We start from the raw sequence: 23,063 nt of genomic DNA, 5'->3' as shown, positions 1-23,063 counted from the left end.
ACACGAGTGGCAAAATTAACACACTTTTTTATTCAACAAAGCTGTTCATCCGAGCATCTGTGTGGGTGGCACAGTGCTCATCGACCTTTGCCGATGGGAATCTCGACGCCGATGCCAACTTGACCTTGAGGTCTGCCTTTGTAGGTCTTGCCGCCGATGCGGGTAGCACCATGCGATACGGAACCGGAAGCGACCACTCGAGTTCCATCCTTGCGCCAATACGGGTCGTACTCTCCTCGCACAGTTCCACCCACATTGAAGTTGCGGTGGTTCTGACACCTCTGGATGCTTCGACGCTTAACGATGCTGCAAAAAAGAAAATTAAGGCACTTGGTTCTTGAAAATAAGCGCACAGTATTGATTAGAAAGCACTAAAAATACGTACTTTTACAGATAAGCTAACCAGCGAGAGTACTGAACGACTCTTATAATGGAGTTTGTCGCTTGCAGACCAGCTGTGTTATGTTCCGTTATGTTCAATCCTCATCTTACGTGATTATAGAAGATGATCATTAAAAGCTACACAGTGCCCAAATATTGCACCAAGGAGCAGAGATTATCAGTTGGTACGGGAGGGTTTTATTAAAGCTGAATAGTTGCTCCTAGATTCTGGTGCACGTGAAATAGCGTAGAGCACCAGTGGTGACCTGTGGTATTATTTTTTCTCTTTTTTTAAGATTCAGGTATCACCTAAATACTAAATGTCCGTAGCTGCAGTACTGGTCTCTGACCGGTCACCTCGAGAGTTCTTCAGGGCAGTGTGTTAGGTCCATTATTGTTTTTAATTTATGGTAAAAATGTTATTCCTGCGGTTGTATGCGGTTAATAGTGTTGGTTTCAAAGGGGCAACGACACAAAATTTCGCGGCCGAGATAACCTGTAGGGTTGATTCCTAGGGGTATTCGTATATCATCTGCAAAATATCAACAGCGAATATAGCTGGAAAGGTATTTCAAAAGGATTTTTGAAGTTTGCGCGATCCCTCGACTCTACCGTGCCAGTGACATCATCAAAGGGGACCCCGAGGAGACCCCCTACTTCCTTCACGTCACCACGCTGCAGTCAACAAAACAAGATATGATGTCCCCCATTTTTCTTTTGACGCGTTTGTTACCACAGTCTATATTTCTTGGCGACTCGTTGTGGGTGTGTGGCCGTGGCGCAGGCTTAGAAATTTTTGTGTTTAGCGACATTGCAGTCCCGTTTTCTATTTGAAGGTAATTCTTGATGCGGACACTGCGGAAGTGTGTCACTGTTCTGTGTGCTGTCGTGGTCAAAAGCTCACACGCTAGGTGGCGACAGCTGCACCAAGTTTTTGGAGCTCTCTCAAACTGAAACTGAGACTGATCGACAATGAGGGGCCTGTAATCAATTATCTGTCGCGAGCTGCAGCAAACGATGTGTCATGTCACGACTCATGACTAACAGGCCCCCAGCAACACATTGCAGCAGAAAAACGTGAGGCCAAAGTTTTTGTATCAGTACCCCTTTAAGGACGTTGTTTCACATGATGATCATGAAGTGTTGTAGAGATGCCTTGTGGCAATTTCTGAGTGGTGCACAAATTGGAGTGCGCAGTCAAGTGCGGAAGAAATTTTACTTTTGCGTGTAACAAGAAAAAGAAATGTCCCAGTGAATTTCATTATCAACTTCAAAACAGGACAGTGATCAAAGTCGAAAAATACAAGTACCTAGGCGTGACAGTCACCAATAAACAAACATGGACAAATCATATATCGAATATCTGCTCCAACTACCTTAAATAAACAGAGATTTGTAAAGTGAAAAGCTAAATATGCCCCAGCAAGAACTAAAATGTTAGCTTATAATGCAATCACACGATATAAATTAGAATATGCTGCTGGAGTTTGGAATCCGCACACTGAGACTGACATTCTGAAACTGGAGTGAGTTCAGTGAAAATCTGTGAGATTTATAAACAGAAAATATGGCAGGCGTGATTCCCCGTAATAAATGACGTGACAAAACCGAATACAGACACTAAAAACATGCAGGAAATTTAATCGTCTCTGACTACTACACAACACCCTTGCTGCGAAAAATAGTATGCCATTGCCCTCTTCGATTTGCAGACCTTATACAAGGAAAACAAGACAAACCCACTAAAAATTACTTCCAGTGATTTCTACCAGAGCAAACACTCACAAGCCCCGCTGCGGTGGTCTAGTGGTTAAGGTACACAGCTGCTGACCCGCAGGTCGCGGGATCCAATCCTGGCTGCAGCGGCTGCATTTCCGATGAAGGCCGAAATATTGTAGGCCTGTCTTCTCAGATTTGCGTGAACGTTAAAGAACCCCAGGCGGTCAAAAGTTTCGGAACCTTCTACTACGGCGTCTCTTATAATCATATGGTAGTTCATATGATTATGAACCACCATATGCGCCGCGGTATATATGCACCGTAGCATATATACCGCGGCCTTCAGAAACTATCGCATTCTTTATTCTTATGTAGCCTGAGTTACGACTAGAAAAACACACAAACAAACTAACAAACAACGTTTCCTCTGGTGTACCACAGGGCAGTGTTCTTGGTCCCTTACTTTTGCTCATCTACATTAACGACCTACCTTACAACTTATCCTTATGTATGCGTATATTTGCCGATGACAGCATTATCTATCGTCCCATCCGCAACAATAGCGATCATCTAACTCTTCAAAAAGACCTCGAGCATATAATTGATTGGTGCAAAACATGGCAGATGACACTTAATGTTTCCAAATGCAAACTAATTACCTTTAGTCGCAAACGTGATATCTTTAATAGCCAATACATAATTGATAATAGCATTGTAGAACGCACTAATCATTACAAATACCTAGGCATAAACTTAACTTCTACACTTTCGTGGTCCACACATATCACTTCTATCTGTGCCAAAACATCGAGATCATTAGGTTTTCTGTGCCGAAATCTATACAGTGCTCCCTCCGATGTGCGCAAACTGGCTTATCTTGCTCTAATCCGTCCTCAACTGGAGTTTGCATCCTCCATTTGGTCACCATATCAACAATACTTCATAGATAAGTTAGCATGTATACAGAACAGAGCTAGTCGATTTATAGCGGGTAATCACAGCTACTTATCCAGCGTAACACAGATAAAGCATAGCCTTGCACTCGAGCCACTGAAAATTCGCCGCATCATCTCACTTTTATCGCTATTTCACAAACTCATCCACACCAGCATGATGCCATCTGTTCACCTTAATCTAGCACATCGAACTTCGAGCAGACTACATAACACCTTTAGCTTATCACGCATTTACAGCAATACTAACGCTTTCAACCAGTCGGCTCTTCCACGAGCTATTCGTTTGTGGAATGATTTGCCAGATGATCTTGCGTCAGAACAAGACCACACAAAGTTCTATGATACTCTTAAAAAATACTTATGCACCAAAAACTGCTCTATCGCATCTTCCTAATCATCAGTGTTTATAGGAATGTTGGCGATGTTTTTGCACTATTGCTAGGCTGTAGTTACTTTCATAAATGTTTTTTTTTGTATTTCCCCTTCACATACTGTAACTCACTTTTCTAGTATGTATTTTCTTACATGTTCATAAGTTGAATTGCATTTTCTTTTATATTCATTATTTGCCTATGTATGTGTAGATATTATGTATATATATATATTCTAACATATTATCTGTACCGCCCCCCTTACACAATGCCCCTCGAGGGCTCTGTAAGGTACTGTAAATAAATAAATAAATAAATAAATAAGTTAATGTAAACTATCCCCATGGAGGTCCTGCGCAAGCCTAGCAGACATTCCAACATCAAGCCATTTCGCGAACATTGTGACATAAAGTCACCGCTCTGACAGACCACCTGCATCTTCCCTGTTTTCTCCATTCTGAATGACCTTATGTGTCGAGATGTGGTGACATTCTTCAGTACTGCTGCTGTGGTTCAACTAAGGTCGATGTCTGAAATAAAGGCCTTTCTTGCATTAATTTCCACAGTAACTCACTGATTATGGCGTTATAATATGCTGCCGAGTTCGAGGGTATTGCCTGTAGCAGAAGTAACGTATACCAGCAAGATTGTTGCGCTGCTAAGTTTGAGCTTGTCTGCAATGACCTCGAGCTTAGTAGATTTTGATGGGGTTCAAAATAGCGGTATCTTAGCATTAGGTCCACGATAAACAACACCAGGTGGTCCAAATAAGCAAGTGTCCTCAACAATGGCGTGCCTGATTGTTATTTGTGGTTTTCAACATGCAATGACCTTAACGAGGTCTTAGGTTCAATTCTTGGTCACATTGGTTATATTGTGATGAGAAAGTATATTCAAAAACGCTTCGTTCAACAGATTTTGGCACACTTGAAAGAAGCGGCAGGTATTCAATTTAATAAAAGTAATTGTTTAGGTCACAAGGTACGAAATGGTGACGTTATTATCAGGTAGCAATAGTGGTGGGCTCAGGAAATTGGGTAGGCTGGCTGGGATTTGATCTTCGCGACGTTCAAATTCTCAAAATTAGACTGGAATATATTTTACAACGTTCCTCACAATCCACTGTGTATGTAATTGAGTTTAAACATCGAATCTTCAACATTTACTTCAAATGTATAACTTTGTCACCGTTTACTGCATTTTCGATACTTAATAACTGGAGAGATAACTTGATAACTTGACTGGATAATGATAACTTGACTGGATTAAGTAATGATCTTTAGTGGGTGTACAATACGATCCGCGGAGAGGAATACTTCAGACCACATATACGCACATTCTGCCATGACATAAACCTATAGGTGAACAACGCTAGTGCGTGAAACGAATTTCATGAAAATTTGTCTTGCTACTTTTACGAATTTCTTATTTTGTATCTGCTCCATATTCTAGAGTACAAACGCCGTCATCACGATGCAGTAGGGTAGGGGGGGGGGGGTAAAAGAGACGCGGAGCAAAAGGCGACGTTTTGACTTTGCCGACCTCTGCAGCTAATAGAAAAAAAAAGTAGTTTTCTTTGTTTCGCTATTCCTCCAAAAGGTCCTGGTACCCGTACACCTTTTTATGCGTAAAAGTTGATGATTAGTCTCAACGTTTGCGCGATAAAGATTAAGCGGCTAGTGTCAGTGCGTTAGTAACCCATCAAAAAGGGGTGAAATCGTGCTGAACCAAATTTTCGAATCCATGCCTTAAACTACTCCGACCTCAGTATAACAATGTAAGTAATGATTTTATGCCTTTGTATTTCTAAATACTTATCACCAAAATCTTGGTTGATTTCGTGCCCAGGGCCATAACGATTTTTTTCGTTTGAGGATGTCAGAGGGGGGAAACGCGACAAAAAGTTATCAAGTGGCCTTAAACAGTGTCTCCTTATTTGAACAATCTACTTACGCTCCTTATCTATTATAATTATTTGTTGAAAAGGGTTCGAAAATACAAGAGAATATTTTATAGAGCTTCCTGACAGGATAATGACATGCAAAAGCACTGACTCCTGTTCAGGATCAAACTCATTCCATTCGCTCTGCATCCATGTTGTTCCACGTTACAAGGTTGCTCTCAAGAGGCGCATGAAAAATTAGAAAAATCTCCGAGTCAAGTCACTCACAAACACGTCTTGAAATAGAATTTCCATGACGTCTTTACTGTACTGAAATTTCAAAAAAAAAAACATGCGCTAGAAAATCACAAGTTCATCGCCTCAAAAAGCCCGGCTGACAAAGTTGAAAGCAGCAAACGCCCGTGCAGCTCTGACTTACAATGGCAAAAAGAGAAGAATAAAACGTGTCAGAACATATGTAGCTTCCAATCGTTAAATAATGCGCTGAATTGCCAGCTTTCAAGAAAAGACTTTTGCACATAGCAAGGCTGAGGACGTTTGATCTGCAAGGAGTTTTGAAGCAACAATGCATCGGGTTTGTCTGGATTTAATGTCTTGATTTCAAAAAGAAGGCTCACGAAGATTGCGTGAGGGACCACGGAGTGTAATCAAGTGCTTCTACTGCAACAACTGAAAAGATAAAATTTTTCTCACACTCTCTAGTTTTGCACCGCAGATTGAAGAAAAATGAGAAAACTTGTGTTTTTTTTGTTTTTTATCATAAATTTTCAAAATGCGGCAACATGCTAACATTTATGTACCCTATACTTTGTACCCAAAGAAAAGTTGCTGCATTGAAAAAAGTTGCTGCAAGAAAAGTTGCTGCATGGTAAGTAGTGAAATAAAAGATATTCAACATATTCACCACTTTAGAATTTTTGTCGCATGTTGCCCCACCCTACTCAATATATAATTCATTATATAGTCATTCTGATGGCAATAAAATGACACGGACTGTGACTGAACTACTGAGCTACTTAACTACTGAACTCATTTCCCACATATTACTTCATTCGCAGAACATTGAAATTACCTTGTTTAATTCTTGTTAATCACTAGCGACGGAAATAGTGCGGGGAAGGGCACAGTCATCTGCATATAGGCGTATATAATTTTCCCACACTTTTAAAAAGTGTGGAACATTTAGCCACGAATTCATACTTGCGCTGATGACGAAGTTTAGCAGTGATATCATATTTCACTTTGCGTTCGTGATGGCAGGGGACTTTCTTATGTTTTACACTTTCATTTTTTTAATCCTCACATGTACCTTTACAGACCTTAAGTATTCAATAATCAATCAAGTATTCGATCCAGGAAACGAGCTAGTAATGAAAGCATATGTAGATCAGTCACAGTCTGCGTAATTTACAGTTGAAGCCTATTCCAGAATCGGATGAACAAGTGACTTGTAGGCAGTCAGCTTACACGCCGTTGACACGTGTATAGTGACTCAGCTTTTCACACGTCATTGAACGGCAGCCGGAAAAGCGTAGTTGCTTGCCAGGGAGATATATAATGGGCTCAGCTCGGCGATAGAACACGGGCAGCGGGCGCGAAAGGCGTAATGACATCATCCAGCCGATCGCTTTTTGTAGTGTATATAACACGCGCTTCTGACCAGAAGTGTGACATAATGCAGCTATAGAATCAATCTAGAAAACAAAAACTATCAGATTCATATTCGGTCGCTATGATCGCAGCTTATCACCTTCGTCACATTCGCACATCTCCTCATGGCAGCCTTTGAAGCAAAGACGCATACACGAACACGTAATTTTGCTACATAAGAGCGTCCACACGCCATCTGGTATTTTCAGGCACCCTGTCCTTTGGTACCCGCTAATACGCGTGCCACTAGACACACCCATAGGCCAAACATTATTCCTTTCAGGGCGAATATTGCCTGTTTTATATTTTCCTTTTTTTCCATTCACTGTAAAAATCTGGAATAATGTGGATGCTTCGTTTCGCGCATTTACTCGTGAAGAGTTTGTTGAGAAACAGCATAACTTCATCTTATTTCAAGCTGTTTCTGCATTGTCTTAATATGTGTGCTTTTTCTGCGTTTCTATCAATATCTGTACTCGCACTTGATGAGATATTTTGTTGTAAAGATACATAAATATATCATTTCTTCTTGTTGTTTGTATAAACTTAGCATTTGCTTTTTTGTTCTTTCTTTTGACTGAAACATGTACCCACTCCAGCTATGTCTTGAAACCAAGACAGCTGTATTTATATATAAAAAGTAATAAAATTAAATAAATAACAGGAGCCTGTCTCTTTTGCACAAGCAATATTGGCAGCCTCAAGTCGGGCACTTACCCGTGGTGGAGGTGGCTGGAAGTTGAATTGTCTCCTCTGTAACAGGAATAAAAAGTTTTTAAGTCAACATCAATAAAAACACTTGGAAAATTATTACAATGCAGTAGTTGTCTAATTTATGAACTTTTTATACCCATCTCGAGTATAAGCTATGTTGTCCTATGGTGAAAAAACAAAAATAAAAACGATGTCAAGATACAAAAGACGCTAAGATGCATGGATTCTTTGTATCTTAACTTTTATTTACTAAAATTAATGAACATTCACTGCTACTTAGTGCCAAGCTTGGAGAACTAATTTGCTCATATATGATTAAGCTGCAATATTTATTCGATAGCTGTGCAAGTTGCCTTAACGTATTACTTTTTTGTCCACTCTCCGTAGCATATATACCGCGGCGTTCAGAAACTATTGCATTCTTTATTTTTATGTAGGCTGAGTTACGGCTAGAAAAACACACAAACTAACAAACAAACCTACTTGAGCTTTGGCAACAGCAAAAGCTGAAATGAAAGAAAAGCGCAGATGACACGATTACTATAATTCCCCGCAAGCTCCCCAAATCGCTTGCACTTCCAAACACGGTAAGTGCTCACCGGCCAACGCCCCTAGCAGGGTGAAAGTCACAGCATGATGCATAGCGACTACCGAGATCGTGAAGCGCAAAGCGAAGAACACGGGAGTTGAACGCTATTGGGTTCTGACTGGCGCAATTAAGGAGGAGCTTAGGCACAAGCCGAGTTTCGTGCATATACCGTATCACATATCCCAGAAATGCGCGGTGACGATTCCTTCTCAGAAAATCCCCGTGAAGGAAGAGCAAGAAGAAGAAAAGCCGAAGCAGCTAGAGTCAACGAAACAATGAAAGGAAGTATACAGGCTTTATTAAAATATTAAGCGTAGACGAGAGGTCCGGTAGCCTATGGACAAACGGAACGTTTACAGCCTTCGTTTGTTTTCACATTTTCCTATCACCCTGACGTTTACCTTTGGTCCTGTGCGCGTGTTTCACATTTTTACTCATTCTATTAATCCTCACCAGTTTCCCAGGAGAGGAGCAACTGAGGCCGTGCCTGAAAGCTGCCTGGATGCCGCTGTGCGCTCCAACTGTGTTTGCGTCCACGGGGAATTCCTCACCGTCGTTTCAGAAGAGAGGGAAGCACTGTTGACACATGTATAGCGACTCACCGTTTCACATGTCATTCAACAGCAGCCGGAAGAGCGAAGTCGCTTGCCAGAGAGATATATAATCGGCTCAGCTCGGCGACAGATTACGTGCTGCGGGTGCGAGAGGCGTAAAGACCCTGTCCAGCCGATCGCCTTTTGTAGCGTCTGTAACACGCGTCAGCTTCGCCAGAATGTTGTTTGGAGCGTTGTTATCTTTGAAGGGCATTTTATGCTTAGTCCTTTAGCATACCATGGTATCGGGGCTTAGCGCTCATCGGTCGGTCCATAGGTCGGTAAGTGTAACAGAGCGTATAGACGCAAGCTCCGTGTACATCACGCTATTTGCATGCTTGTTCTCAAATTCCTTCAAGCATTACCTTCGTCCTTGATATATTTTGGTATCTGCGTATCTTAGCGCCTCCGTAGGAACTCTGCACTTATGTAAAGCTGGTAAACGGTGTAGTGAGTACACGATTATATTTAAAACTTGTGGTGGTGCATAAACGTAAATATTGCATCAGAACAGGGGCGTAGGCAGATTTTTTTTTTGGGGGGGAGGGTCCATTTTTTATACGAAGCAGGTGGGATGCGGGCAGACAAATGGTCGTTTTGTGATATGTATGTCATGGCAAAAAAAAAAAAAAATGGTTGGTCCAGTGTGCCACCCACACCGGGCCAACCATTTGCACCGAATGAAAACACGCGTTTAGTTGCATTGAAGTATAACGTTACGTGTTTGGTGTATCAAAACATTTTGAGTTTACCTAACCGCTTAAAAATTTTCCTCTTCACGAAAGATCAAAGCTATGCGTTTGATCTGCATCCTTTCTTCTCATCTTATGTTTATTGAGGCTGAAGTTGTTTAAATGCTAAAGAAAACTTCGTTTAGCGCACACTCTTGAGGATGAGTGTTGGGTCTGCATTAGTAGACATATCTATTTTTTTTTTGTTGGCGTTCAGTCACTTGGCGAGCACGGAAATGATGAGAAGGATAAAAATGGAGCTGTGCTCAATACAGCCAGGCCAGCATTGCAGCTCAGGAATAACCTTGATTGGTCTGGTCACTATACTACCAGCGTATAAATGAGAGTCAAAGAAAAGTAAGATATATTAGAAAAAGCGACGGAGATCAGTGTTCACATTCCACCCGTGACGACGCCCAAGGCCACATCAATGTGACGCAAGAAAGAAAACGTGCGAGCTGATATTTCTTCGTGTAATTTTTCTTCGCAACATATATACCCACCTTCGACAACAAACCTTGGTATTTTGGTGCCCGCTATCAAGGTAGTAACAAAGGGCCCCAATTGTCTTGCCAAAAAGTAAGCAAGAAAAACAATAGCACGTCTCTTCAAAAGGTGGTGTTTCTAGTCCTGTTACTTAACATACAGAAAGAACTAAAAGCTACGCAAAAACAATTTTTCTCGATTGAAAACTTCGAGCGTAACGTATCGGATACCTGTATTTTGCTTAACTATTTCTCCGCCGAAGGTAATGTGGTAACAAATTATAAGACAATGTCTTGTTTACTGAGCCTAAACTGCAGGCAGAACTTCGGTGCCTTCGGAAGGAAAAAAATGTTAACCAATATACCAGCAAGCATTGTGTGCCTTCGGAGCAAGTCAACGAGCAGTTGAGCTGGACTTAGCTTTAGCTATAGCCTAAATATTGAGACAATTCTCATTCCCCCCTCCCCCCCCCCCACCCACTGGTGCGCAGTACATTTTCGCTACTTATTTTTTGGCCCGAATGCAGACGCAGTAATCGCACACAGACGTTCTCCATTGATGTATTGCAAAGAATTATGCGGGAACAAGAAAATAGGCTAAAGTTAATGGAGATGGGAGGTGAAGAGAAAGTGCGAGAGGGCAATGTTTTTACTGAAAACAGTAGGACTCACCACGCAGGGCGAGTAAATGTCTTTCGCATGACCGGCGGCATGAGAGAATCTCTGCGACATTTATAGAACACCTGACATCACCCGGCCAGCGTTAACTTCGGTGCCTTTATTTTTTATGTTCTTTTTAGGTCACCATATAAACAATGCAAGCTGCTTTCAATCCAGACAGCGTGGTGGTTGCGAGACAAGCTAAGCCATCTTACCTCGCTGAGGCCTTTGACGTTGTGCAAGCACTGCCGACGAACTGATTTCGTCGGCCATAGCCTTCTCGTTTTGAGCTCTTCCTCTGGGAATTCCTCCCTGTGCCTTTGGTGGATTGAACAGAAGCGAAGTTTGAAATCAACATGGACGAACTCCTGAATATATTTAACGTCACGACACCCCGCTTTGCGGGGTCCAACTTCTTCTGCATATTTTTGGTGCAGCCAAACGGAGACTAAATTGTATTCTTCGCATACATAAGAGTACGTCTCAACATCTTTACATTTAAAGAAAATACGACCAGAAAAACAAAATCGAGAGTCCTCGCTCTTTAGCGTGAAGAGATATAGTTACAACAGAGTAGAAACTACTGTAAAAGCAATTTCACAAAAAAAAACCCAGTGCATTTATTCCTATATTTGCTGAGATAAAGGTCATTGTGGTGTCCTTAATTCCATCAACTCCTCGGACACAAAACAGGCACGCACAAATGAATTGAAAGAAAGAAAATGTTGATTTTGTTTAGAGAAGCTTGATATCTCGCCTCAACGCACAAGAAGAACACTTGTAGAAAAATCGCGCCTGTCCAGTACTCTCGCTTAATTATTGATGGCACTATATCACTTTTACGTTGCGGACACAAGCACAAAAGGATCGCGCCTTCACTAGCATAAGTTACTCAAGCGCTTGTAACGGCACGCTATTTACCTAAACTAAGCTCATCGCTATTTTTACCTATTTACCTGCTTTTGAATCACACGCTAAGTGACGTGCTATTGCTTCGCACATGTTTCTATAGCTGAACATTTTTTTCCACGCTATTCGCACGAACTGTGGCAGGAGCGTATCATAAGTAAATGAACGAAGAGACGGTCCTAATATAGTGCTCAGAATACCCGGTTTCTGAAAGTATGTAGACATGTCTCTAATCTCTGTCTTCCTCAAGTAAGCTGCGTCTCTCTTGCAGTGAAACATTTCGCTCTCCAAAACAGGGATATTTACAAAAAAAAGAAAAACTTCTGATGGCAAACCAAACCACGTGAATGCTCGTGAATGAGGTATATATTGGCTGTCACCTGTAAAACTATTCACCCACTATTTTAGTACCCCTAACCTTTGCTGTGTGGACGTACGTGCATAAGTAGATCATTATCCAGATTTGATATTTCTCGTTGCCTGCCCTATATAGACTTGAGCGAAGAGAAACGTGAGGAGAGACGAAAAAAATATCGGAAGAGGTAGGGTACGGGAAAATTGTGGTTTCTCAAAGGCCACAGGCACACGAAGACGTTAAATAATGTCTCGACAGACTTCCAGTGAACAATTCTTACATCAGCATTTTTATAATATCTCTTTCGCAAGAAACCCGTTATCGCCCCGCCGCGGTGGTCTAGTGGCTAAGGTACTCGGCTGCTGACCCGCAGGGCGCGGGTTCGAATCCCGGCTGTGGCGGCTGCATTTCCGATGGAGGCGGAAATGTTGTAGGCCCGTGTGCTCAGATTTGTGTGCACGTTAAAGAACCCCAGGTGGTCTAAATTTCCGGAGCCCTCCACTACGGCGTCTCTCATAATCATATAGTGGTTTTGGGACGTTAAACCTTATATATCAATCAAGAAACCCGTTATCAAGGTGGGCAAATACGGCTGCTATATAGTGATGAACTGTGTGCACTGTAGTGAAGACAGAGACAAAGAGCATGTTCAAAAGCTTTTTCGTCACCTCAGTCATCGCAAGCATTACTCCATACATCTGAAAATACTTTCTGCCCCTGTGTTGTAAGCAATCACCAACTTAAGGATCTATTCAACGAGAGAATATAGAATCTCGATACAAGCCAAACAGAGTAATGGGGCTCATCAACGGAGTTTTTTTAACCTAATCTAATAGTTTAATCTGAGCGTAACAATTCGAATTTTGAATAACAGTATCACTTGTACTACATATTACTACCGCGATATTGCCATGTGTCACTGTTTCACTCTTACCACCGCAGTTTCACGAGCGCTCTGTGACTATGCGGCTGCATTAAGGGAGCAGTCCGTTTAAATGAAATACAATAAAGTGATTTCTGGCGTTCAACTAGTCAAATAACTTGCAAGACAATAAGTTTATAGACTGCGGTAGTTTACGTCTTCACTAAAGCTTATCTCGATACACCATGCGTCTAAACACGAGAAGGATTTAAAAATGCAAGAAATGATGGTCCCCTCCAGAAGGAAAATAAATGGTCCTTTTTTCTCACATAGTGCCCCGAAGGGGCGATGCAATTGCTGCAATCCCTGAGGATGAGAGCTACGATGGTGCAAGCATTGCCCCGGAGGCCGCGGTGGTTTTTCTTGCTTGAAGCTGCTTTTCCCATACGTTATTTTTTTTCCAATGGCTGGTCTGTGTTGTTGGGTGTACAATCTAACGTGCAGCTCTATTTTCTCGCGTTTCAGACTAACCGGATTTATGATGAGTTCTACTAAAAGAAACTAGCATTGACAGTTAACTATTTTTTATTATGCGAATAGTATTTCGGTGCTTAACATGGTGAACTTCTGATATTTGAGTTAGGGTAGGTTAGGAACATGCGCGCACACACACACACACACACACATACACACACACACACACACACACACACACACACACACACACACTCACACACACATACGCGCGCGCGCGCGTGCACACACACACACACACACACGCAAACACACGTGGGCACGCACACACACGAACGCACGCACTCACATGTGTACACACACACATGCACACGCATTCACGCACACACCCGCATACACGTGCACACACTCGCACACAATGCAAATGAAAATAATAGGTCAACGAGACCCAAAATGAAACTGACTAACCGCAAATTATATATTGACAGGGTCAGATGAACTCTCATCCTGCATTACTGCAGCCAGAATTCGTAAAACAATCGATGCACAGACCTAGGCAGAAGAGAACTCTATTAAAAATACCCCTCGTGGAAGCGTGCCCGTCTAGACGTTTGGCATGTTTGTTTTTCACTGCGTCGATTGTTTCATAAAGAACTGGGTTCGTGCCATTATAATAAAAAAAAAACTATGAACCATCTCCCCGAATGGAACGCTGATGGGTTGCGAAGCAGCAGCGGTGTGCACGGCGTTGACCCGGTTGAGACGGGCGTCGACGCGGGTGCTGAAAGAACGGTTTCAAGCGAAACTCGTTGTAGCTTTTACTCGAGTAAATGGTTGTTTGAAAGGCAAAACATGGGAAATGGGCTGGTTTTCATGTAAGTTTCATCACAGACAAACGAGCCGAAGGAGTGTTGCCACTCGACGTGTGGACGAGTGTTGCAGGCGGTGGAGAGTGTGAAGAGAGAGAAGTGAGTTGCAAGCGAGCAGAAGAGCCAGCAGGTGCTGCGCCAAGCCTGCTGCAGGTAAGGGTGATAATTACATCAGCGCGCACCAGCGAGGGAAGCGTGTGAGGGAAGCGTGACGTCAACGCGCAGCTGTGGCGTGACCTACTTGGCTGCCCTGTAACAGGAAGAGTCTATTTGCACCTCAACCGCTTGGGGTCACGTGACCCAAAGCGAAACGTCACATATGGCGTCATTAAAAAAGCGAAAATAAAAAACGTGGCTAGGAGATTTCTCCTGGTCATAAAGACGAAAGCAGACGGGGAAGGCGCGTTTTAGGGGCGAAGCTCCTTAGGGTGTGGGTCTGTCCTTCCTCCGTTGTTTTCGTACGTAGTTACCAGTGGCACATACCCGCTCTAGACGGATGGACGGACGGAAGCAAGAACGAACGGTCTGACGGACGGAAGCACGGATGGGCTGACGGATGCTTCACCCCACTCATCATTATTCACTCCGTGGTTATGTTGTGATTTTTTTTGCCATCATTATACGCTTCCACGCCGCGTGGCCTGTCGGATTAAAGAGCCCGGCAAAGGAAGCCCGTGTAATCGAAGTCACCCCTCTGTGGCGCTCATGAACGTGTCATGTGTCGTTGTGTAGGTAAGAGAGTAATGAATGTTGTCGAGGGAAGTACTAAGTATGTTGTGTATGGGGATGGAGCCTACATGAACGGCCGGTCATGTAGGCGCCCTGTTGTGCAGTGGCAAACACACGAAGGAGCATGTTTGCCGGCATTTGCTGATACGTGTGTTAGCGCCATACATTCTACATCAAAGGAATCTACTGAAGTCTACAGGTGTACACCCGGAGTCTTCCTGATGGCCATTTGGTTGCCTCGCGGCGTTACACAGTGGACTCTTCTAATTTTTGAAGTAACCAGTGAGCAGTCGACAACTTCAGGGGTAAAAAACTTGTCTCTAATGACATGATGGCACGCTCCAACACTTTCTGGCCCCATGTATGTCGATAACTAGTTGTTTACCACCCACACTTGAGCATTTAACCTTGGTGGCTTCGCATATGCAAGAGTTTCGACTCTGTCAAAATAGTGGCAATCAGAAAACGTCGCCCGTGCAGTTCAGAGCGCGGCTTTTTGGTAACCAGTGACCTGTACTGTACTACGTTACGCACAGTACACGACTCGCCGCCAGTGAGACGAACACTCGCTCTGGTCTGTTGCCTAGGTGATCCGAAGGTCACAGGGCGGAATACATGGCGGTAGCATTTTCGATTGAGGCACATATGTTTGCGACCCGTGTGCTGAGATTCAGGCCCATTAAAGAACCCGACGTAGCCGAAATTACCGCAGCCTGCCACTACGGTGTCACTAATAATCTGATCTGCTTTTAGTATTTTAAACTGTGACAAATATTATTACTGTTTATCCGAGTTGCGGCGTGGTGTGAATTGGTGCAATGCAAAAGAAAACGGGGTACCGCGGCGCAATGGAGCTGCCAACTTAACGAACTACGCAGCGTGGAAGACGACCACATGTGGTCGTCATTTTTGCAAGAATGTAAGATAACTTGAAATAGTGCAAGCGAGCCATATTATAAACAAAAGCGTCTTTCTTTTTTTTCGTGTCACGTGACCTCAAACAGTTTGAGAAGACGTAGCCAATTGAAGTGCAATTTAAAGGCGATTGCTTTACCTATGACGTCATATGTGACGTTTACCTTACGTGACGTGACCCCGAGCTGTTGAGGTGCAAATAGACTCTCCCACTCTAACACCAGGGGCAAGGGGAACGCGTTCTGGTGCGTTCGTACGGATGCACGTACACACATTGTTACAAACGTGAGTTGAAGTTCTTCGCATCTAATATAGGTTTTAACGTCCTAAAACTACAATACAATACGAGGGACGCCGTTGCGGAGGGCCCCGGAAATTTTCACCGCCTGGGGTTCTTTAAGGTGCGCCTAGTATAGGAATTGAGATGCTTAGGAAGATTTCATAACGCAGGCTTGGAAGGTAAAATCACTGAACTGTTAATCAATGAAGCGATTAAAAGTATGCTGCAGAACACTTACTTCTAATTGAATAAATTATTGAATTTGGTTGATTGAGTTTGAATAATTTGTTCAGTTTTATTTAATTGAATGAACCCATTAAAACTGATTAATCGATTACAGCAACCGATATCCGCGTCCCCAACACCAACCCTTGTCCGGAGCGCATGATTGTGAGGCGAGCGATGACACGACGCAGAATCCGAGCGCAACGCCTCTTCTTCCTTACAGCGCATATTTGTACGTTAGTAGAAGAACGCGCCCCGAGCTGGCGGCCCTCCCTGATAGAGACAAATGAACTCACCCTGCTTTTCCTCGCCTACGGCGTCCTCTTTCAAGCTCTCCTAAGGGCTTCAGGCGCAGGCATGAGGTGGCCCCACCCTAACGAGATAGAAATGTCCGTGAAGTACACTGGCGCAGCTGCCGTTTATTCTAGCCGGAAGGCCAAAACTAATGCGCCTATTTCGCGCAGATACATATACCAATGGTCTGTTTGAGTTGCTGTGTAGTCTCTCATGGGTGACCTCACAGAAGAGATCGCGTCAGCCCGCAATTGTAGTATTATCGAGGGCTTCCGAAATACTCAAAGGACAAATGTAGAAAAAATGAGCGCGAGCGTCTTATTTACTCCTCCTTAGTCTTTTATTGTTTTGTGTTTACCTTCCCTGGGATTTTCTCTCCCTCGGCAACGTTGTATGTTTCCGGCGTGGGTTTCCGACCAGCGTGGTCGCCGAAAGCGCCTTCAACTTCCGTGCGCTCGAGTCGACAGGCTTTGATAAAATACGACCTGTGGCCAAATCGGCCATAAATATTGGCACCAAATCCTTCAAGCCGGAACATCACATAAAAACGACGAGTACCCTGTGTTTAATGTGTGAAGGTACGAATTTTCACACTGGTGGATTGCAAAAGCGTATGCGATCTGTAGCGCGTCTCATAGGAAGCCCTAGGTCGAGGCTAGACTCACCCAATTCATTTAAGACATTGATATTTCCTTTTGAAATAAACCATAAAATTGAAAATGAATTGATTAATTAACTAAAACACGATGCCCAACGCAATTAATCAATTAAGGGCTGAATCAATGAAAGAAAGTTTATTCGACCATCTTTGAACGCCAGAGGATTGCTTTCGAGTGATTGTTATGCCATGCACATCGATAGCAATAACTGGTGGATTTCCGCAGTAAACGTCTGCGGTGTTTTTTTTTTCTTCTAAAATAGCCAAACGCAGAAGCTGAAACGGGACAAAATTTGATATAGGAGCGTAAAGGGCGCCTAGGTATTTTTACCTTCTAAAACAATCGGAATGAAAATGGGACGAATTCTGAATGTAATGTAAACCTAAAAAGGCAGTTTATTATAATAAAAAGAAGCCAAATCCTGCATCTGTTTCAATCAAACTGATCAACATTCATCAAACCAGCGCTGCGTCAACAATTGCGACCAAGCAGCTAATATGGTCTCATCCACTCTGTTCCATTTATGTCCTAGTTGTTTTTGCTATCGTATTTACGTTCCACAATTAGTTTTTCTATGCAAGTTGGGACTAACTGAAAGACAGGATGTTATGAGGCCAATCTCTAATATAAATTGTAAGAGGCCGACTTTCCTACTTTTTCTTGCATCTTAGTGTTGTTTTCGATTTTGGCGCTACAGTTTCACGTCATTCTTTCGCTCCAATATGGTATAATTTGAATAAAAGACGTGAAATGAATATATTCAGCACCAACCAATTCCTTGAAAAAGAAGCGATGCGACATGGAACAGCACAAAACGAGCTTAGAAGAAGAGGTTAAACACTTTTGAAGGCCTTCAATACATGCCAAGAACCAGACCACACTGACGACAATCCAGGATAGTGTGCCTTTTGCCAGAAAAGACCCCTCGCTCTTCGTGCCTAGTAGTCGTCACTACGCCCATGCGACGAAGCACGGCACTGACGGAAGCACAAAGATGAAGTCAATTTTATCGTAAAATGGTGCTATGCCGCACATTCGAATTGTTTTCGACTTCTTTTACGGGCTAATTCAAGCTCAAATGAGATATTCCAATATATATATATATATATATATATATATATAGGAGTCAAATACAAATTTTACTGTGTACACCCGAAAACAGCGAGCTCAGTGTTTGCTGTCATATTTAAAAGCGCGTGGCGCCATGTGTTGCAAGCGTGGTGAAGCAACACCCTCAACTGCCACGCGAGCAGACGCTCTGCAGATCAAACGCGAAACTTCACAACCCGAGTCCAGCTGTAAGCATGTTTCGCGCTGTTTCTTTGCTGGAATTTTGAGGTGATTTGGTGTGAAACATCGAGGAGACCTTGCTCGAAAGTCCGGAATGTCTGCAGCACGTGCATTGCAGACTCCGGAAACTACTTCATCAGGTACGTATTATCTGACTGAAAGAAACGCGAAAAGCGGAAAGCGTCAACTGCGGCGTGCCTTGGCTGTGACAAGGCAGAATTTGTGCTGTAAGCTGGCGTCAACGTAGTGCTAGAACTTGGCTCCAACTTACGCTCATGCACCGTATGTGGATCGACTGCCAGTCCTGCCGGGCACTCGGAACACACACGCGGTGCGGAAGTGCCAGCCGGAACAAGATTTTAAGATGCTATGGTGACGCTCGCCGGAAGCACGTGTATATTCGCCTAGGGACAGTCAAGGCATGTCGCAGTTCGACTGAGTCGAAAGCGATGATTTCTCTAGTGGCTAAGGTACTCGGCTGCTGACCCGCAGGGCGCGGGTTTGAATCCCGGCTGCGGCGGCTGCATTTCCGATGGAGGCGGAAATGTTGTAGGCCCGTATGCTCAGATTTGGGTGCACGTTAAAGAACCCCAGGTGGTCGAAATTTCCGGAGCCCTCCACTACGGCGTCTCTCATAATCATATGGTGGTTTTGGGACGTTAAACCCCACATATCAATCAATCAAAGCGATGATTTCCGCGCCGTTTACGTCTCTTTGCATCGCGATAGTAGACCATTACAGTTGTACTAAACATGCGTGCCTCTACGCGGGAGTCGTAATACGTATATCCTATTATTGACATGCGGCCTGCGAAAAAGTACGGCAATAGTTTCAGGCTGCACACTACAGGCATACTGCACGCAAATCGCTGCTGTAAAGTGGAACAGCTGGAGTCACGCTTGAATAAGCCCCATAAATATACTTACTCGTACACTTTGTTGGGCCCGTAGCTTTTCCTGTCAATTGCGATTATATCCTAAGGCAGCGCAGCTCAGCGTTTTTCGTTGTGGATGAAAATCTGTGCAATCGCAAAACACCGCATCAGCACGATTCCCGCAATGCGCTGTGAACTTCACAGGCATTGCTCAGCAATCTCTTCCTCTTGCGATGGTTGTTGTCGCATCAGATGACAGCGCAGTGGTACCCAGATGACATTTTACAAGTGGGCGCAGCATGAACAGGCGCGTTTACGCTTTTGAAACTCCCAGGGCCACTGCTTGCCATACTAGCAAGGCACACCTTGGCAGTTGCAAACAGATTATGGCGTCTCTGGGGGTGAGCGTATACTGCCTGGGTGTGAGATAGGCGTGCTCTCGTCTATAGATTTTAGCCTCAATATAGATTTGAGGTAATGTGGTGACATTAGCACATTAGAAAAAATGTTGCTGCGGGCTACACCATATTGTGAGTAGCAAAACATGTTCGTTTTTCTTTGTTGCATTTAAAGTGTGCTTGGCTCGTTAAAAAAATCGCCACAATTCCTTTACTTGAGAGTTTTTGTCGCCGATTCATGAATACGGGATTCTAAAACAGTAACTAAAAGACGCCTAAAGAGACAGACGTTCGACTGGCTGCTTTCTCCTAGGAAGTGGGTTGAAAGATAAATGATATAGACAAAGAATATTGTAGAGCAAGCCAGTCTGAGACAAATTTAGGACAAATTTTAGTGGTGCAAAAAGAGGAGGCAGCTGGGGAATAAACACACCCACAGCGCTGAACTTAAAACTGATTTATTACTGTTAACGCAAGGTTTTTTTATGACGTGCAACCACAGTGCAAGAATACTTTAGGTGAGCGAATGCCACCGAGCGAGCGCTTGGCGGGGGGGGGGGGGGGGCACCAATTATGTTCTCGTTTGCGGGATACCGACAGATGGCTCGCGGAACTAAGGACCTCGGCGGGCTGCTCGAGAATTGCACAATTCATATCCGGCACGTGTGCGACGGTTTTCAGATGTGAGAAAACCAGGTTATCGCACGATATCGACCACGCGACACGCATGGAGCGGCGCCGAGAAAGAGGTGGTGCCCCGCCGCGGTGGTCAAGTGGCTTAGCCAACTCGGCTGCTGACCCGCAGGTCGCGGGATCAAATCCCGGCTGTTGTGGCTGCATTTCCGATGGAGGCGAAAATGCCGTAAGCCCGTGTGCTCAGACTTGAGTGCACGTTAAAGAACTCCAGATGGTCGAAATTGCTGGAGTCCTCCACTGCGGCGTGCCCCGCCGCGGTGGTCTAGTGGCTAAGGTACTCGGCTGCTGACCCGCAGGTCGCGGGTTCGAATCCCGGCTGCGGCGGCTGCATTTCCGATGGAGGCGGAAATGTTGTAGGCCCGTGTGCTCAGATTTGGGTGCACGTTAAAGAACCCCAGGTGGTCGAAATTTCCGGAGCCCTCCACTACGGCGTCTCTCATAATCATATGGTGGTTTTGGGACGTTAAACCCTACAAATCAATCAATCAATCCACTGCGGCGTCTCTCATAATCATATGGTGGTTCCGGGACATTAAAGCCCACATATCATCATCAGTGAAAAAGGGGGTGATAAGGGAGGAAATTCAGTGCGCGGCGAGGGTGTTGTGGCGACGATAAATGAGCGCCGCTACTTTGCTACGTCACGGGGCTTTCCTACACCGGTTGCCAGGACAAAGTTCATACCGTAGCGCCATCTCTCGGTTCCTTGCGAAGCAGAACATTTTCGGGCACCGGATAGTCCCGGCGTTCGCTCATCTAAACTATTCTTGCACCATGCGCTAGGGCTACGCGGAACGCGCGCAGTCACAACTAAACCTGATAAAGAAGTCTTTTTAGAGCCTTTTTAAACACTCTTGGACCAACTATACGGTTGGTACATTCGCAAGGCACCCACTAAAGAATAAATGACAATTTTTGTGATACAGGAGACACCCACTACGTAATTATTTGCTTTTCTGAGAAGCGCGGTGCCCGCTATACACCTGTAAGGCATTATACACTTTCTGGATGCTGCGGCTGACGACGGTGAATAAATATGGCTGAGCCTTTGTAATGGGCTGGAAGAATTTAACGGCCTAATCGTTATGCAAATGGCAGTGTGACGCCTGGTCCTTAATTTACTCTTCTGAAACGCTCTATAATACACATGTTCCTGACATTAGGTTAGCATAGATTTTGTGCGCAAAGTATTTCTGAGCACCGATGGGGCTATGCGATATAATTGTGGATTGCCGCGCAAAGCGCCCAGTTTCGAACAGCATTCTTCCCGGGATGTTCGTTTCTTTCATTTTTTTAATATTTTATTTTTCGTCGTAGCTGTTACACCAGCGGTAGCTGTGTCGGCGAAGGTGGTGGACAATATAATGCTGTTTCGCTTTCAAAGCCCCGTGACAAAAAATTGACAAAATAGACATTTGAGCATTTGTGACAGCACAGCCAGAATTCTTCAAACATTAAGTACGCCCTGGTATACAAAACGAAAGTACGTAACATCCTTTAATCTAAAACCGACTGGCATGTATGATAAACAGAACAAGCCATGTTAGTAAGACGAGATAAACATAAACAAGAAGTTAAAAAGATATTGCGAAGGAATCCGCGGTGGGTAGTGTAATTCTTTAGCGAAGAGGGAAAGGAAGGACTTGCCGGCACATCTTTCCCAAAGCCTCTGGATTTCGGCTGCCTCTAAAATTTTTCAAACGATATGTGGGGTGTAAAGTCCCAAAACCCCCATATGATTATGCGAGACGCCGTAGTGGAGGGTTCCAGAAATTTCGACCACCTGGGGTTCTTTAATGTGAACCCAAACCTGAGCACACCAGTCTACATTGTTTTCGTCTCAATCTAAAATACAGCCGCCGCAGTCGGCATTACATCCCACGACACTATAAAATAACTCAATCTTGTTTGACATTGCATCCCCGAAAATTTTTACTACCTATTTTATCCGCATATTTCTCAATTTTTCTGTCACAGATAAGGTGATGAGTTTTCGATCACCACCAACGACGCCGTCCCTGACACCGACACCAGAATTTCCGCGAAACGAACTCTTCGAGGCAATCGCGTTCATAACATTACTATATTTGCATTGAGGACACTGCAAAAGAGGAGTCACTATGACAGGAATCGATCAAGTGTCATCTTGCCTAGATGAATAAAGTTATTTCCATGCAACTATTACGGCCAGTGTCAAAAAAGATCTTTTTTTTTTGACACTGGACAATCATGTCAGCAATCGCGTTAATACGTCTGAAGAATTTTGCTGACATTGCCCGACCACTTACGGAGCTACTGAAGAAGGACGTGCCTTTTTATTGAAGTACTGACCAAGCAACTGCCTTCAGCACCCTTACAACATTACTGACTTCCCCACTCATCTTGGGCCATTTCGACCAGTCAGCCCATACTGAAGTTCGTACCGATGCCAGCGGACATGGAATTGGTGCTGTTCTCGCCCAGCGGCAAACTAGGACAGGA

At 43.9% G+C, this 23,063-nt stretch overlaps 1 protein-coding gene across 1 annotated transcript; it reads right to left on the bottom strand.

The window, feature by feature from the left end:
• Positions 1-7: 7 nt before the first annotated feature.
• Positions 8-21,338, bottom strand: LOC142775153 (uncharacterized). Its single transcript, XM_075876490.1, has 4 exons — positions 21,267-21,338; positions 8,178-8,305; positions 7,698-7,733; positions 8-306 (listed from the first exon to the last, which is right to left on the bottom strand). Exons 1-4 carry the CDS (start codon positions 21,336-21,338, stop codon positions 78-80), a joined length of 465 nt encoding a protein of 154 aa, XP_075732605.1. The 3' UTR covers positions 8-77.
• Positions 21,339-23,063: the final 1,725 nt, after the last annotated feature.

Source organism: Rhipicephalus microplus, chromosome X (genome assembly GCF_043290135.1).
Source record: "Rhipicephalus microplus isolate Deutch F79 chromosome X, USDA_Rmic, whole genome shotgun sequence".
Lineage (NCBI taxonomy): Eukaryota > Metazoa > Arthropoda > Arachnida > Ixodida > Ixodidae > Rhipicephalus > Rhipicephalus microplus.
Note: the sequence above shows the minus strand (reverse complement) of the source record. Positions and strands in the feature narration are given on the sequence as shown.

What these genes read in the sequence shown, in the direction of transcription:
- LOC142775153 (XM_075876490.1), bottom strand. Translation starts at nt 21,338, where the DNA reads ATGAGCGAACGCCGGGACTATCCGGTGCCCGAAAATGTTCTGCTTCGC. An exon ending in AACCGAGAGATGGCGCTACG is followed by an intron (nt 8,306 to 21,266) that starts GTATGAACTTTG and finishes TCACCCTGCTAG; the next exon opens with GGGCGTTGGCCGGTGAGCAC. An exon ending in TCCAGCCACCTCCACCACGG is followed by an intron (nt 307 to 7,697) that starts GTAAGTGCCCGA and finishes TCTTTTTTGCAG; the next exon opens with CATCGTTAAGCGTCGAAGCA.